Consider the following 14512-nt stretch of genomic DNA (forward strand, 5'->3'; position numbering starts at 1 on the left):
ACATTTGTTCAATAAATATTTATTGAGTGCTTATTAGTCCTTAGGAAGGAGGGGGTTGTGTTATAACAGTGAAAGAACTACATTGCTTTGGGATCCATACTCTCAGTTGTTCTTCTCCTCACCCAAACAGAAGTTTCTCTACTGGCTGGAGGAGTCCCAGAGACTCATTGGTAAAATAATGGTATTTAGGAGCTCTGAGTGGTGGTAATAGAGAGAGCAGATACCTTAAGGAGCATTGGCATTCAGCAGTAGGTCAACAGCACTGGGTTTGTAGCCTGAATAAAATGTCCTCTGAATGTTGTCCAGTGCAGTTGGCCTTGCTTTGATAGAAAAGTTCTGAAACTTGTGGTAGCATTATACACAGTGGCAATAAGAAGAAAGCAAACACCACACAGAAGATCAAACAGAGACTGCCTTCATGGTGGCTAGCCCATGCAGAAGAGCTGGGCCATTCTAGGAGTAGCTGAATGATAAGGAGTTATAACTGAGAGTAAGGGCAGCAACCAGGAAAGAAGGACAGGGGCCAATGTGACTTCTGTCTGAACTAGTGAAACAGTCCCCCTTGCCCTAAGGATTCTTTGAGGGACATAAGATTGGGAAGGACAGGAACCCTGTCATAAGTGAGGGCTAATGACCCCATGAACTGCTTTTTTTCATTTGTTTAGAGCTTTTCATTAACTTTTAGAACACATGTACAACTCAAGTTAGTTTTTTCGATCAGGTGGGTTATAAAAGTGCCCTATCTTTTTTGTTTCCTTTTTCTGTTTTTGGTAGTGCTGGGGATCAAATCCAGGGCCTTGCCCATGTCAGGCAAGTGTTGTACTACTGAACTATACCAACAGTCCTGGAAGTGCTTTATTAATTCCTAGGGGAAGGTTTTAGCACTGCAATGTGATGTTATGCCATCTTTGCATTTGATTTTTCTTGATTTGCTTATTGAAATATTGGGAGCAAGAATATGTGTGAGAGGCTGAGATGAGATAGTGAGGTAAGCTAGAGAGGAGAGAGAAACCAAATAGAGCAGGAGAAACCTATATTCTTTCAGATAAAGCGTTCTCACTGTTCAGACAGGACTGTAGTGGCAGGGGAGCAGTATGGTTTCTTACCATTGGATGGGGGTAGCTCAGCAGTCAAACTGTTGCCTGCATGCTCTGGGCACCAGGCCTGATCCCCAGCATCACTCAGATACAGGAAGGCTGGCTGGAGTCTCTTGTAGTTCCTCACATATGGGTTGGTGTTATAAGTGGACTGAGGGTGGTCCACTTCTGTAATGCTATCACTTTAGAAGCTTCCCTTCTGTGCTGAAAGCCTCTGCTGGCTGCATATAGCTTTGTAGTCTATAGGCCAGACAGGTTCCCACTTGCCGCACAGACCCCCAACTTGTGCCAGGGGCACACATGCAACTCCCAAATGTGCCTGATAGTGGGGGAAACAAACAGAGCACTGAATTCTGCACTGGTGGTGGAGAACTGAGGGGCTCAGGTGCTCTGCCAGTAGGACTCAGTTCTTTTAGATCCCACTCAGCAGTTCACCACTCTGTGGGAGGAAAGCAGCTGGGGGATATAGTATGATCCCCAGATCCTATGCCCAGAGCTCTCAGACCTGCCTGGCATCAAGTACTGGCCCCTAGCAGACAGTTCCTGGATGCTGAGCATTCTGCCAGCCACGAGCTAGGTGATGTTTTTTCACTGATCCTCTATCAGTGAGACTTGCTCTCATCATATCCTTCCCTGTCTGAGCTCCCTGCTGCTTAAACTTCTCCATGAGTTCATGACAGACTCTCTCCTTCTCTATGACCTCATTTTGTGCTGCCTACCATCTCAACTCTGTGGTGGGGTATCCCAAGACTTCCTGAATCATGGTTGTTCCTGGTTTTCAAGTCCCCAGAGTAATTGAGTCTCACCTGGCAGGCAATTCCAGGAACCCTTTCACTCCACCTGCTATAGGCTACCACTGTGATTCTCAGACAGTGGGACTTGCTTCACCAGGGAAGACAGGGCCACTAGCCACCACCATGCCCTTCCTGCTTACACTTCTCTGAGGGTTCACATCAGACCCTCTCACCTCTACAACCACCTCTTGTGGCCATCTCCCTCCCAGACACTGCATCCTCAGGGTTCCAAGACTTCCTGAGCTGTGATTATTCCTTGTTTTCAAGTTCTTGAGTAACTAGAGTAACTCAGTCTCAAACCATACGTGGCCACAAACTCCTACTCCCACAGCCAGCAGGCAGCTCCTGAAGCACTTGTCTATTGTAGGCTCAGTGCTCTGTTCCACAGTGATCCTCTGGTGCTCGGACTTGTTCTCCGTAGGGAGTGAGAAGTCACTGATCACCAGGTTCTTCACTGCTCCAGCTCCTGGTGCTTAAACTTCTCCATGGGTTCACATTAGAGCCTCTCCATCTCCATAACCACCTCTCATATCTGACTCCTTCCCAAATAGTATGGCCAGCTGTGAAGACTCTCTGAACTGTGATTGTCCCTTGGTTTTAAATTCTCAGGATAGTCATAAATCCTGCCTGACAGCAGATCCCGCAGCCTGCAGACAGCTCCTGGAACCTGAAGCCAACTGGTTTCAGTGCTGTTTCTGAAATGGTCCTCAGGCACAGGAACTTCCTCTCGCAACCACTGCATCCTTTGCTTCCCAGGCTCCAAGCTGCTTAAAATTCTCAGCTCACCCTCATCAGGCCCTGTCTGTCTTTATGACCAGTCACTATATCCAGGTGTCTCCCTGAATGGCAATTGAACAAAACACTTTTTAGTTACTACTTAAAAGAGCTCTTGAAATGGATTTTAGAAAGAGGAAGATGCTCAGTTTTTAGTAATCTAGTCTTCATTTTAAATATCTAACAGATTAGTATCCCGAGTAAAATGTTATAAAGGAATTGATTGACCCTATATTCTTTGTACCTGAAACATTCACTGCTTATATCATTTTGAGAAATAATTCAAGATTTTAGGTTATGACACTAAAAAGTGTCTAAGAACTGATTTGAGCTTGAGAAATGTTTTTCCAGGTTGCATGTTTTAGTTGAGTGATAAGGTATCTTTTCTGTGGGATTGCAGAAAATAATCATTATCATTGATACAGCTTAAGAAGTTGGGCACTCTTAGTTTAAATATTACAAGTTCAGTCACACAAATTATGATTATGAGGTCTGTGACATCCCATCCTCCCCCCAAAAAAGGAAAGGAATCTTAATTTACCCTGTGTTATGATTTGAAGGATATAAAAACTCATTTTTAAATTTAGAGTTGTCTTTTTATGTCAGGTTTGTCTTAGTCCTTTTTCACCAACTTCTTTGAAAAGTGTATTTTAACAAATGATAACCCTATTAAAAATGGGCTTTGTGAAGAAATGGACAACAGGATGTAGAGCTAGCTGTGGGATGTATCTCAGGTGGTGGGCACAGCAGCTGCTTTTTAAACCTTTTAAAGCTTGTTTTATTTTATGAAAATGTATTTGAGCCACAAAAATGACATGAAATGAAAGCATAAAGTGCTAAATGCAGCTGCTGAGACTAGGGTAGGGCTTTGTTGTTCCCTCTGGGAACTCTTGTTAGTTATTTTCTGTGTTTTATTTTTTTAATAGAAACCTCTGATCTAAAGAACAAAAAAGTGCTCTTCCAACCTGATAACTGATCATGCCTTATTTTTTATCAGGTCATTAATGGAAAAACAGGTCATATTGATTATCTGACTGAAGCTCAAATTAGCTGTTGTTGCTTAAGTCCACATCTTCAGTACATTGCATATGGAAAGGAAGATGGAGCCATTGAGGTATTCAGTTCTAGCCTTCAGAACTGTGCACTAGAGTTATTTATTTAAGTTTAATTATATGTTTGACATTGCATACTTGTTATAAACAAATATTCTGTGATCCATTAGTCATTGTTTTATTAGACTAAAGATCATCTTACCTAGTTGGTTGCATATTTCTCAGATTGCCTTTACTAATGCTTCTCATGCTTTTTGTGTTTCTTATTCTGTAGAGAATAAGAAACAGTTGTTTTGCTGTTCTTTACTTAAATACAAAAAGCTTTTCTTTCTCCTCTTCTTAGAAGCTCAGCCATGTGGAGTGTGCATTGCTTCCACTTTGGTACTGATAAGTCTTCTTGGGATTGTCAGTGCAGGGCTGCCTCTGCTTATCTGCTTCACCAGCCCTTTCTTTTCTATATTTGGTGTTAGAAGTATACCTGTTCACCATATGAAATCCTTAACTTATCTAACAAGAGCAAATAAGTAAAAAGAATCAGGTCGTAAAGCAAAAAAGATAGTATAATCAAAACCATTTTGGATAAAAGTATTGTCTTCTTTATCACATATGAAATTCAACACAAAAGCACACTTTAGCTGTATAATTATTTATTTATTTATTTATTTTTGTGTTGGGGTTTGAACTTAGGGTCTTGCATTTGCTATGCAGGCACCCTACCAAAATTGAGCCATGCCCCCAGCCCCTAGCTGAATAATTTTTAAAGAACATTGACTCTTCTCATTTTTTTTGAACTAGACTTTAGAAATTATTTCTTAGTTTATTAATTGTAGTGGTAACCACATTTACTTTACATGGTTCATTTTCATAAGGAATTATACAAATATTCCCTTGTCTCTTGCCCCAGAAGAGAAGATTAAATGCTTATACACAGAGGGAAGAAGGAAGTGATATCAGTGCTGTTACATATTCCCTGTAGCCATTGTGACGTAGATTCAGAGTTATAAATTTATTTTTTCTTCATTATTGTGTAAAATTTTTTAATTGTTTAGATAGGCCATATTTTGAGAAAGTATATTATAGTTATTTGTTAAGTAAGGATAATTGTATACTTAGAGGTGAACCTTAGTCTCCCTCTCAGTGTCATCTCTCGAACTGTTATGTATTATTATTTATTCTGAAAGGGTCCTTGGTTCACTCTTTCCTTTTACCTGAGTGCCAAGCCAGCACCATATTATTTTTGTTTTTACTATTAAAGTAAACAGTACCTTGAAACTAGGCCTTCCAGATAATTTTTTCTTTTTATAGTACTGGGTTTGATCTCAGGGCCTCATGCTTGCTAAGCAGGCACTCTACCACTTGAGCCACTCTGCTAGCCCCAAGCTTTTTTTTTCTTTTATTATTCATATGTGCATACAAGGCTTGGTTCATTTCTCCCCCCTGCCCCCACCCCCTCCCTTACCACCCACTCCAGCCCCCTCCCTCTCCCCCCCACCCCCTCAATACCCAGCAGAAACTATTTTGCCCTTATCTCTAATTTTGTTGTAGAGAGAGTATAAGCAATAATAGGAAGGAACAAGGGGTTTTGCTGGTTGAGATAAGGATAGCTATACAGGGCATTGACTCACATTGATTTCCTGTGCGTGGGTGTTACCTTCTAGGTTAATTCTTTTTGATCTAACCTTTTCTCTAGTTCCTGGTCCCCTTTTCCTATTGGCCTCAGTTGCTTTAAGGTATCTGCTTTAGTTTCTCTGCATTAAGGGCAACAAATGCTAGCTAGTTTTTTAAGTGTCTTACCTATCCTCACCCCTCCCTTGTGTACTCTCGCTTTTATCATGTGCTCATAGTCCAATCCCCTTGTTGTGTTTGCCCTTGATCTAATGTCCACATATGAGGGAGAACATACGATTTTTGGTCTTTTGGGCCAGGCTAACCTCACTCAGAATAATGTTCTCCAATTCCATCCATTTACCAGCGAATGATAACATTTCGTTCTTCTTCATGGCTGCATAAAATTTCATTGTGTATAGATACCACATTTTCTTAATCCATTCGTCAGTGGTGGGGCATCTTGGCTGTTTCCATAACTTGGCTATTGTGAATAGTGCCGCAATAAACATGGATGTGCAGGTGCCTCTGAAGTAACAGTCTTTTGGGTATATCCCCAAGAGTGGTATTGCTGGATCAAATGGTAGATCGATGTCCAGCTTTTTAAGTAGCCTCCAAATTTTTTTCCAGAGTGGTTGTACTAGTCTACATTCCCACCAACAGTGTAAGAGGGTTCCTTTTTCCCCCGCATCCTCGCCAACACCTGTTGTTGGTGGTGTTGCTGATGATTAGCCCCAAGCTTTGTCTGCATCCTTAAGTTCATCAGAGTCATCAGATAATATAAATACATGATGAACCATGTGAAATTTCCAATATCTGGCAAATTTTAAATCTATTTTCATTGTATAAAATGCTAATTTCACATGGTTCAGCCAAGTATCATCAAATAATAGCAATAATATCTGCCATTTACAGATCCAGATGTTCTCAGTGAATTCTGTCCTGAGTTAGATATTATTATTATTATTATTTACAGTTTAATGCTGTTGGGGTATAGCGCCTAGGCATTGCTTAAATTCTTTGCAGTAATTTTCTGTTTTTTTTTTTTTAACTATAGTTGTACTAGGGGTACATTGTGACATTTACAAAAGCTCTTACAATGTATCATAGTTGAATTTACCCTCTCTATCATTCTCCTTTTCTGCTTTGAAGATTTTAGAACTTCTGAACAACAGAGTCTTTAAATCAAAAAATAGGCACAAGAAACCAGTGCGACACATCCAGTTCACAACTGATGGAAGGACTCTTATTTCAAGTTCTGATGATTCTGCAATTCAGGTGAGAGGGTGAATGAGCTCCTGACATATGTACTATTGGGGAAAAGAGTGAAAGAATATTTGGTTGTGCCTAAAATGTGGTCTGTATTTTAAATTTACTACTTTGGGGGTACATTTAGATTATGCACATTGCCTTAGGTGAAATCCATTCATGTTTCATGTCTTTTCTGAGGATGTGACAGGCAACTTCACTTTAGAACCCTCTACTAGAAGATTATTTTGAAAGTCAATGATTCATTTGAATTCTTCTGCCTGCCTTTGTATCTGTGTTTTCATTAATAAATATGCTTTTTGCACATTTATGTAATTTCTCTTTACATTAGTTAAACCCAATTTAAGTTATTTCATTTTTTCCTTTTAAGAATAATATTTACTACAGGATGAAATCCTATGGAAAAAAATTGTTTACGATAATGAAGGATTATTGATATGGAGGCCTAAGTTCACTGTGTATTTTTTTTAAATTTACTTGGTTTTTAATGTACATTTCAAGATACAAATAGTATTACAAGGCCTATTATGAAAAATAGACCTTTCTCCATTTCTTGTTTTTCAGAAGCTCCACTTTTAGTTCTTAGATGTTTCTTTTGATATTTACCTTCATGCCTCCATATGGCATGCTTATAGTGCTATTTTTGATTTTCCCATTTGAGGAGCTATCTACTGACTTCTCAATACTAAGCTGAAGATTTAGCTTTTGTCTCCTCCCACCTATCCTACCTCCAGCATATGTGCACACATGCACATGCACCCATTTATCAGTCCCCACCATCTGTGTCATGCTATGACTCAGTAGACTGTGTACCAAAGGATATTATGAATGCAGCTCCTGTTTAATGCAGTTTAGAAAAATTCAGGCTTTGATTATGTGTAGTTGGAAATTATTTTATCCTAAAACTCTGGAGAGATTTGTTCATTTTCTTCCAAGTTCCAAAATTAATGTTGAGAAGTCTGAGACCATTCTGTTTTCTAATCTTTCTGAAAGATTTTAGGATCTTCTCTCTGTCCCCAGAATTTGGAAATTTCACGATGATGAGCTTTGGTGTGTGTTTTCTTCCATTGTGGATATTTTGTAGCTCTTCTCGATTGGAAAATTAGTCTTAAATACAGAGAAGTTTACTTGAAAAATTTTTTTTTCTGTCCAATCTGCTTTCTCTTTCTATAGAACCTGTTATTCAGATTTTGGCTCCTGAATCAGTTATCTCATTTTTTTCTACATTTCAACTTTCTATAATGTGCTCTATTTCCTGGGAGTTTTCCTCAGTTTCAAACCCTTAAATTGAGTTTTTTGTTTATACCATTATATTCTTAATGCCCAAGAATGCATTTTTATTTTTTGTTCCTTCTTTCTGTTTAGATAGGTTCTTACTATGTAAGTCTTGACTGGCTTTGAATATACTGTGTGGCCCTCAATCTTCTGTGCAGCTGGCCTGAATCTTCAATCCTCCTACTTCCACCTCCCAAGTGCTGGGATTTCAGGTGTACATCACCATACCTGGCTTTTTTTTTGAAGAACATGTTCTTGTTTTGCAGATGGAATATTTTCTTTCACTCATCTGAAGGGATACACACATGTATATAAAATTATATGTAAATATGTGTGCACACACACATTTTCCTCCCCTCTAGCTTTTTTTTTTTTTTCCTGTTTGGTTGTTTGGCCTCTATTTTAAAGTCCTCTTCAATTTATAGTGATTGTCGATCACCAGAGATAGGTGTGAAAAGGCTGAAAGCTCTGTGTGTTCACTGAGACATTCTCTGAGAGGCGATTGAATGGGGAGCTTTATTGTCAGTGTCCTTAAGTCTTTTGTCTTATTTTTCTCAGATTCCTAGAAAATCAGGTCTTCTGCCTGACAGAGAAACCCGATAGGTTCTCAGAATTAGGTGGGGGAAGAGAATAGATGCTAGGTCTCAACATATGACATTTAAACCTTTACTTGTTCCTTCTGTTTTCCAAGCTCCAATTCTACCCTGATTTGGGCCAGTGCCCTATAATTAAAATTTCTCCTTGCTTTTATTATCTCTAGGGACATTATTTATAATTTATTGCCTTCTTTCTCATAGTAATTTTATTTGGAATTCAGCAACAATGATTTTTTTTTTTTTAACATTTCAGGAAAAAACAAAGGATTTCCTGAACTCTTTGAGAAAGGGTGGGAAACCCAGCATTTCTTGTTTTACAGCTCTGAGTTCCTTCTTCTCTTGTTTGGGGTTTGTGGGGATACTTAGTCACTTACTGTTGTCATGTTGTCTATGCATTTTTGGTTTTGTTATTCTAGTTGCTTTGTCTGCTTTTAATGGAAAATTTCATGGAGTCCAAAAAACTATGCCTACATCACTGCTATCTTCTCAGAATTCCTATATTTCTGTTCTTTGCCCCACCCTCAAACCCACCTTTGAATGTATTTCATGCCTTCAGTTCCTGAGCATTTTGGGAATATCGGTTTCAGTTGTGTTGTTGTTGGCTTTTTCTAATGCTTTCAGAATTCTGTTTTCTTGGTTCAGTTACCATTCTTCAGTTTTCTCCTTCTCTTTACCTTGCCATTTTAGTAGGGTTTTCGGAAGTAAAGTCGGTGATAAAAGCACTGTTCAATGGAAGTTACTATATTCTTTTATATAGTATATATTTGTAGGTAGAAAAGGATGACCCTTTTTTTTTTTCTTTTTGCAGCACTGGGTTTGAACTCAAGGCCTCACTCTTGCTAGGCAGGCACTCTTTACCGCTTGAGCCACTCCACCAGCCCAGTATATATTTCTTATTATGGTAATATTTAATTATGTATGCTATTAAAAGTTGTTTTGTAAAAAAAGATCTTTTTATGTTGCATCTTTGTGAGTCCTGTGAAGGTGTAGGATTACAGTGAGATCTGGCTTCAAAGTACAGAACTTGTAGACCCCCATGATGCTCCTTCATCAGCAGTGATACTCGGTGTAATAGCCACATTTATTCTTCTCCGATGTCTTTGAGACGACATATACCATATAAAGTTAAGTTCATAAGGTTTTATGACCTGCTTAAAGATATTCTCAGCCAAAGGGAAAAGTAATTTCTAGAAATATTTTTAGAATAGCAATTATTTTTAGAAGTACATGTTAATTTGTGTTTCTTCTTTTTCTGTTCTGCTTAGAAAACTTTTCATGTTCATAATGCTTTTATGAGTGTACATTCATATAGTGAAACTCTTGGTAGGTATTTCTAATAAATGACAGGTTGGATTTTGTTTTGGTTTAGTTTTTTAAGGATTTAGTAAGTGGCTACATAGAGGTTTGTTTTATTTATCTATCTTTTTTTTTTTTTGAGTCAGGGTCTTGCTATATAGCCCCTCTTAGCCTGTAACTTCTGATCCTCCTCTGCCTCCTGACTGATGGGATTACAGACATGTTTCCATGCCTGGACAACATTTTTAAAATTTAGATTGTATTTATGTAGCTGAAAAATTTTACAGTGTATATACTCCACAAAAAATTTTAGCTAATGGTAGACATCCCCAAACCACTGCATTTGACTAATGTTGGTAGAATTTTAGCTATTATATCAAGGTCATTCATTTAGCACAGTATGTTTGAGTCCAACAACAACAAAAAAAGTATCACTGTCCTTTTTGCTTTGTTAGAAAGCTCCTATACCATGAGCCAAGAAGGGTATTCTTTTTTGTATGTTTGTTTTGTTTTCTGATGGTGCTGGGGTTTGAACTCGGGGCTTCACACTTGGTAGGCAGGTACTCTGCCACTTGAGTCACACCTCCAGCAGAAATGGCTATTCTTAATCTCCCTGTAGTGATTGTCAAATTCTTTTTCACATCTGCTTAGGAAGATGCTCTGATTTCTTGATGTGGAGGGCAGTAAGAAACTCAAGTCAGGAATGGACATTGACAGCTAGGACTGTTAGTGTCTGTTAACCAGGAACAGCAGTTAAGAGTAGCCACTCCAGTCTAGTAAAGCTAAGAAAGGGGGAAGAGAGCCAGAAATTCCTAGTAAACATGTCTAGAGTACTATATGCTTTGTCACACATAGGGTGTCCATTCTTGCTGGTATGATATGAGAGTCAGGAAAGCCTGTGTTCCCCCCTTTCCCACCATATTTGCCTCCTGCCCCCACCATATTTCACTGGGCTCTTTCTTTTTTTGTATTTTTAAATTATTTTATGATCATTATTGTTGTTTACTGGTGGTGCACCATGTATGTTTACAAAAGTGCTTACAGTGTATCTTAGTTAAATTCACCCCCTCCCTTATTGGGTTCTTAAAATGCTGAAATTTCTTTTTTTTTTTTTTTTCATTTTTCTTTTATTATTCATATGTGCATACAAGGCTTGGTTATTTCTCCCCCCTGCCCCCACCCCCTCCAATACCACCCACTCCACCCCCTCCCGCTCCCCCACTCAATACCCAGCAGAAACTATTTTGCCCTTATCTCTAATTTTGTTGTAGAGAGAGTATAAGCAATAATAGGAAGGAACAAGGGGTTTTGCTGGTTGAGATAAGGATAGCTATACAGGGCATTGACTCACATTGATTTCCTGTGCATGGGTGTTACCTTCTAGGTTAATTCTTTTTGATCTAACCTTTTCTCTAGTTCCTGGTCCCCTTTTCCTATTGGCCTCAGTTGCTTTAAGGTATCTGCTTTAGTTTCTCTGCATTAAGGGCAACAAATGCTAGCTAGTTTTTTAGGTGTCTTACCTATCCTCACCCCTCCCTTGTGTGCTCTCGCTTTATCATGTGCTCATAGTCCAATCCCCTTGTTGTGTTTGCCCTTGATCTAATGTCCACATATGAGGGAGAACATACGATTTTTGGTCTTTTGAGCCAGGCTAACCTCACTCAGAATGATGTTCTCCAATTCCATCCATTTACCAGCGAATGATAACATTTCGTTCTTCTTCATGGCTGCATAAAATTCCATTGTGTATAGATACCACATTTTCTTAATCCATTCGTCAGTGGTGGGGCATCTTGGCTGTTTCCATAACTTGGCTATTGTGAATAGTGCCGCAATAAACATGGATGTGCAGGTGCCTCTGGAGTAACAGTCTTTTGGGTATATCCCCAAGAGTGGTATTGCTGGATCAAATGGTAGATCGATGTCCAGCTTTTTAAGTAGCCTCCAAATTTTTTTCCAGAGTGGTTGTACTAGTCTACATTCCCACCAACAGTGTAAGAGGGTTCCTTTTTCCCCGCATCCTCGCCAACACCTGTTGTTGGTGGTGTTGCTGATGATGGCTATTCTAACAGGGGTGAGGTGGAATCTTAGTGTGGTTTTAATTTGCATTTCCTTTATTGCTAGAGATGGTGAGCATTTTTTCATGTGTTTTCTGGCCATTTGAATTTCTTCTTTTGAGAAAGTTCTGTTTAGTTCACATGCCCATTTCTTTATTGGTTCATTAGTTTTGGGAGAATTTAGTTTTTTAAGTTCCCTGTATATTCTGGTTATCAGTCCTTTGTCTGATGTATAATTGGCAAATATTTTCTCCCACTCTGTGGGTGTTCTCTTCAGTTTAGAGACCATTTCTTTTGATGAACAGAAGCTTTTTAGTTTTATGAGGTCCCATTTATCTATACACTTCTGAAGAAAGAGATTGAGGAAGACTATAGAAAGTGGAGAGATCTCCCATGCTCATGGATTGGTAGAATCAACATAGTAAAAATGTCTATACTCCCAAAAGTAATCTACATGTTTAATGCAATTCCCATCAAAATTCCAATGACATTCATCAAAGAGATTGAAAAATCTACTGTTAAATTTATATGGAAACACAAGAGGCCACGAATAGCCAAGGCAATACTCAGTCAAAAGAACAATGCAGGAGGTATCACAATACCTGACTTCAAACTATATTACAAAGCAATAATAATAAAAACAGCATGGTACTGGCACAAAAACAGACATGAAGACCAGTGGAACAGAATAGAGGATCCAGATATGAAGCCACACAACTATAAGCAATTTATCTTTGACAAAGGAGCTAAAAATATACGATGGAGAAATAGCAGCCTCTTCAACAAAAACTGCTGGGAAAACTGGTTAGCAGTCTGCAAAAAACTGAAACTAGATCCATGTATATCACCCTATACCAAGATTAACTCAAAATGGATCAAGGATCTTAATATCAGACCCCAAACTCTTAAGTTGATACAAGAAAGAGTAGGAAATACTCTGGAGTTAGTAGGTATAGGTAAGAACTTTCTCAATGAAACCCCAGCAGCACAGCAACTAAGAGATAGCAAAAATGCTGAAATTTCTAATTCATTCTCATTAAAATCTCTTACTTCCAGTTCCCTGTTTAATGTTGCCTTGCTTGCATACAACACATCCTGCTCCTGATAATCCTGCTTTTGTGAACAGCAACCTGAGAGAGAAGATCGAGATCTGAGAGTCAGGACTTGATGGGAAGGGTGGTTGCTATATGCTGTGGAGAAAGGAATTAAAAAACAAAACAAAACACAAAACTTATTTTTTTAAATGGAGCTTGGGATCAAACTCAAGGCCTTGTGCATGCTTGGCAAGTGTTCTACCACTAAGCCACATTCCCAGCCTGCTTGCACAGTTTTACCTAAGCCTGATAGGAAAAGGCTTAAAGATCTTTCCACAGTTTGACTGTTGCCGATCAAAAACTAGATGCAGAATGTTACTAATGTGCATTCCTGTGGTAGTGGCTAATTTTTTTTATCTTTTAATTTTTTTGGAGCCTACCTGTTTTATACCTTCATTGGGCCCTCTGGCTGTTTCTTTCAATACTTCCCCAACTATTTTTTTCTACTCCTCTGCTTGTCCTATGTTCTAGCTAGAGTAAACCATCAGGAAGTCCCTGTAGTCTCTTCACATTTTCCTACTCTTGTACTATAACTCTAGCTTCACTTCCTGTGTTTGAAATGCCCCTCTCAGTTGTGAATCATACTCCCAGTCCATTCCATTTCCTCTAGCCTACTTTGAATGCACTGTCTCCATCAAATCTTCTCTAAGGAGTTACTCTTTTTTTTTTTTTTCAGTACTGGGAGTTGAACTCAAGGCCTCACACTTGCTAAGCAAGTGCTTTACAATGCCCCAGTCCTTTTACTTTTAGTATATATTTTTTGGTTTGGGTCTTGCACTTTTGCTTGGGCCGGCCCTGAGCTGTGATCCCCTTTCTTCTGCCTCCTGAGTAACTGGGATTATAGGCATGTGCCACCATGCTGGGCCTAGGAATTGCTTTCTGCAGTTCCATAGAACTTTTATCTCTATCATTAATTATCTTCCGTGGTTTTTTTTTTGGTATGTCTCATTTCTTTGATAGGATCTTGGTTTCTTCCTTCCTTCCTCCCTCCCCCCTCCCTCCCTCCATCCCTCCCTGCCTTCCTTCCTTCCTTCCTTCCTTCCTTCTTCCTTCTTTTCTTTTCTTTTTTTTTTTTTTGAGATAGAGACTCACTATGTAGCCCCAAGCTAGCCTGGAAATCAATATGTAGTCCAGGATGGTTTTGAACTTGTGATCCTCTTGCTTCTACCTCCTAAGTGCTGAGATTACAAATGTTGGCTCATCACCACCTCTTAGGTTTCTTTATAACATCTTGTTTGATTCACATTTGCCTCATTATAGGTGCTAAGTAAGCATTTGTTAAAAATGTCAGTTTGAAGTCAAGAATTATCAAGGGTTTGAATGCAGTTGTTTTTATATAGTAGGAGGGGATATTCTGCACATGGATGTGGCATAGAAATGTCTCTTCTGTTTACTGCTATGCCTCAGATATATTTGTGTGCTTCGATTCTTCTTCCATTATGGCTGAGGACCTCTTCCTGAAGCTCCATGTGAAAAATAATGCCCTATAGCGTCTTCTGTGATTTGGGGGATTGCATTAGGGGATAGCTAAGACCTGTGAAGCTCGGAAATTCCATGACCTGATTTTAACTTGCTTTGGCCAGCTGACCTTCTTGGGCAATAA

The 14512-nt window shown here is 39.0% G+C and overlaps 1 protein-coding gene across 1 annotated transcript in view; it reads left to right on the plus strand.

Annotated features, from left to right (window-relative positions):
- Nucleotides 1-14512, plus strand: part of Apaf1 (apoptotic peptidase activating factor 1) — a 79075-nt gene that overhangs the window by 53879 nt on the left and 10684 nt on the right. The window contains exons 21-22 of the mRNA XM_020169152.2: nt 3663-3779; nt 6475-6600. Of these exons, the coding sequence (XP_020024741.1) occupies nt 3663-3779; nt 6475-6600 (243 nt within the window). The remainder of the gene's footprint in view (nt 1-3662; nt 3780-6474; nt 6601-14512) is intronic.

Source organism: Castor canadensis, chromosome 8 (assembly GCF_047511655.1).
Source record: "Castor canadensis chromosome 8, mCasCan1.hap1v2, whole genome shotgun sequence".
Classification (NCBI taxonomy): domain Eukaryota; kingdom Metazoa; phylum Chordata; class Mammalia; order Rodentia; family Castoridae; genus Castor; species Castor canadensis.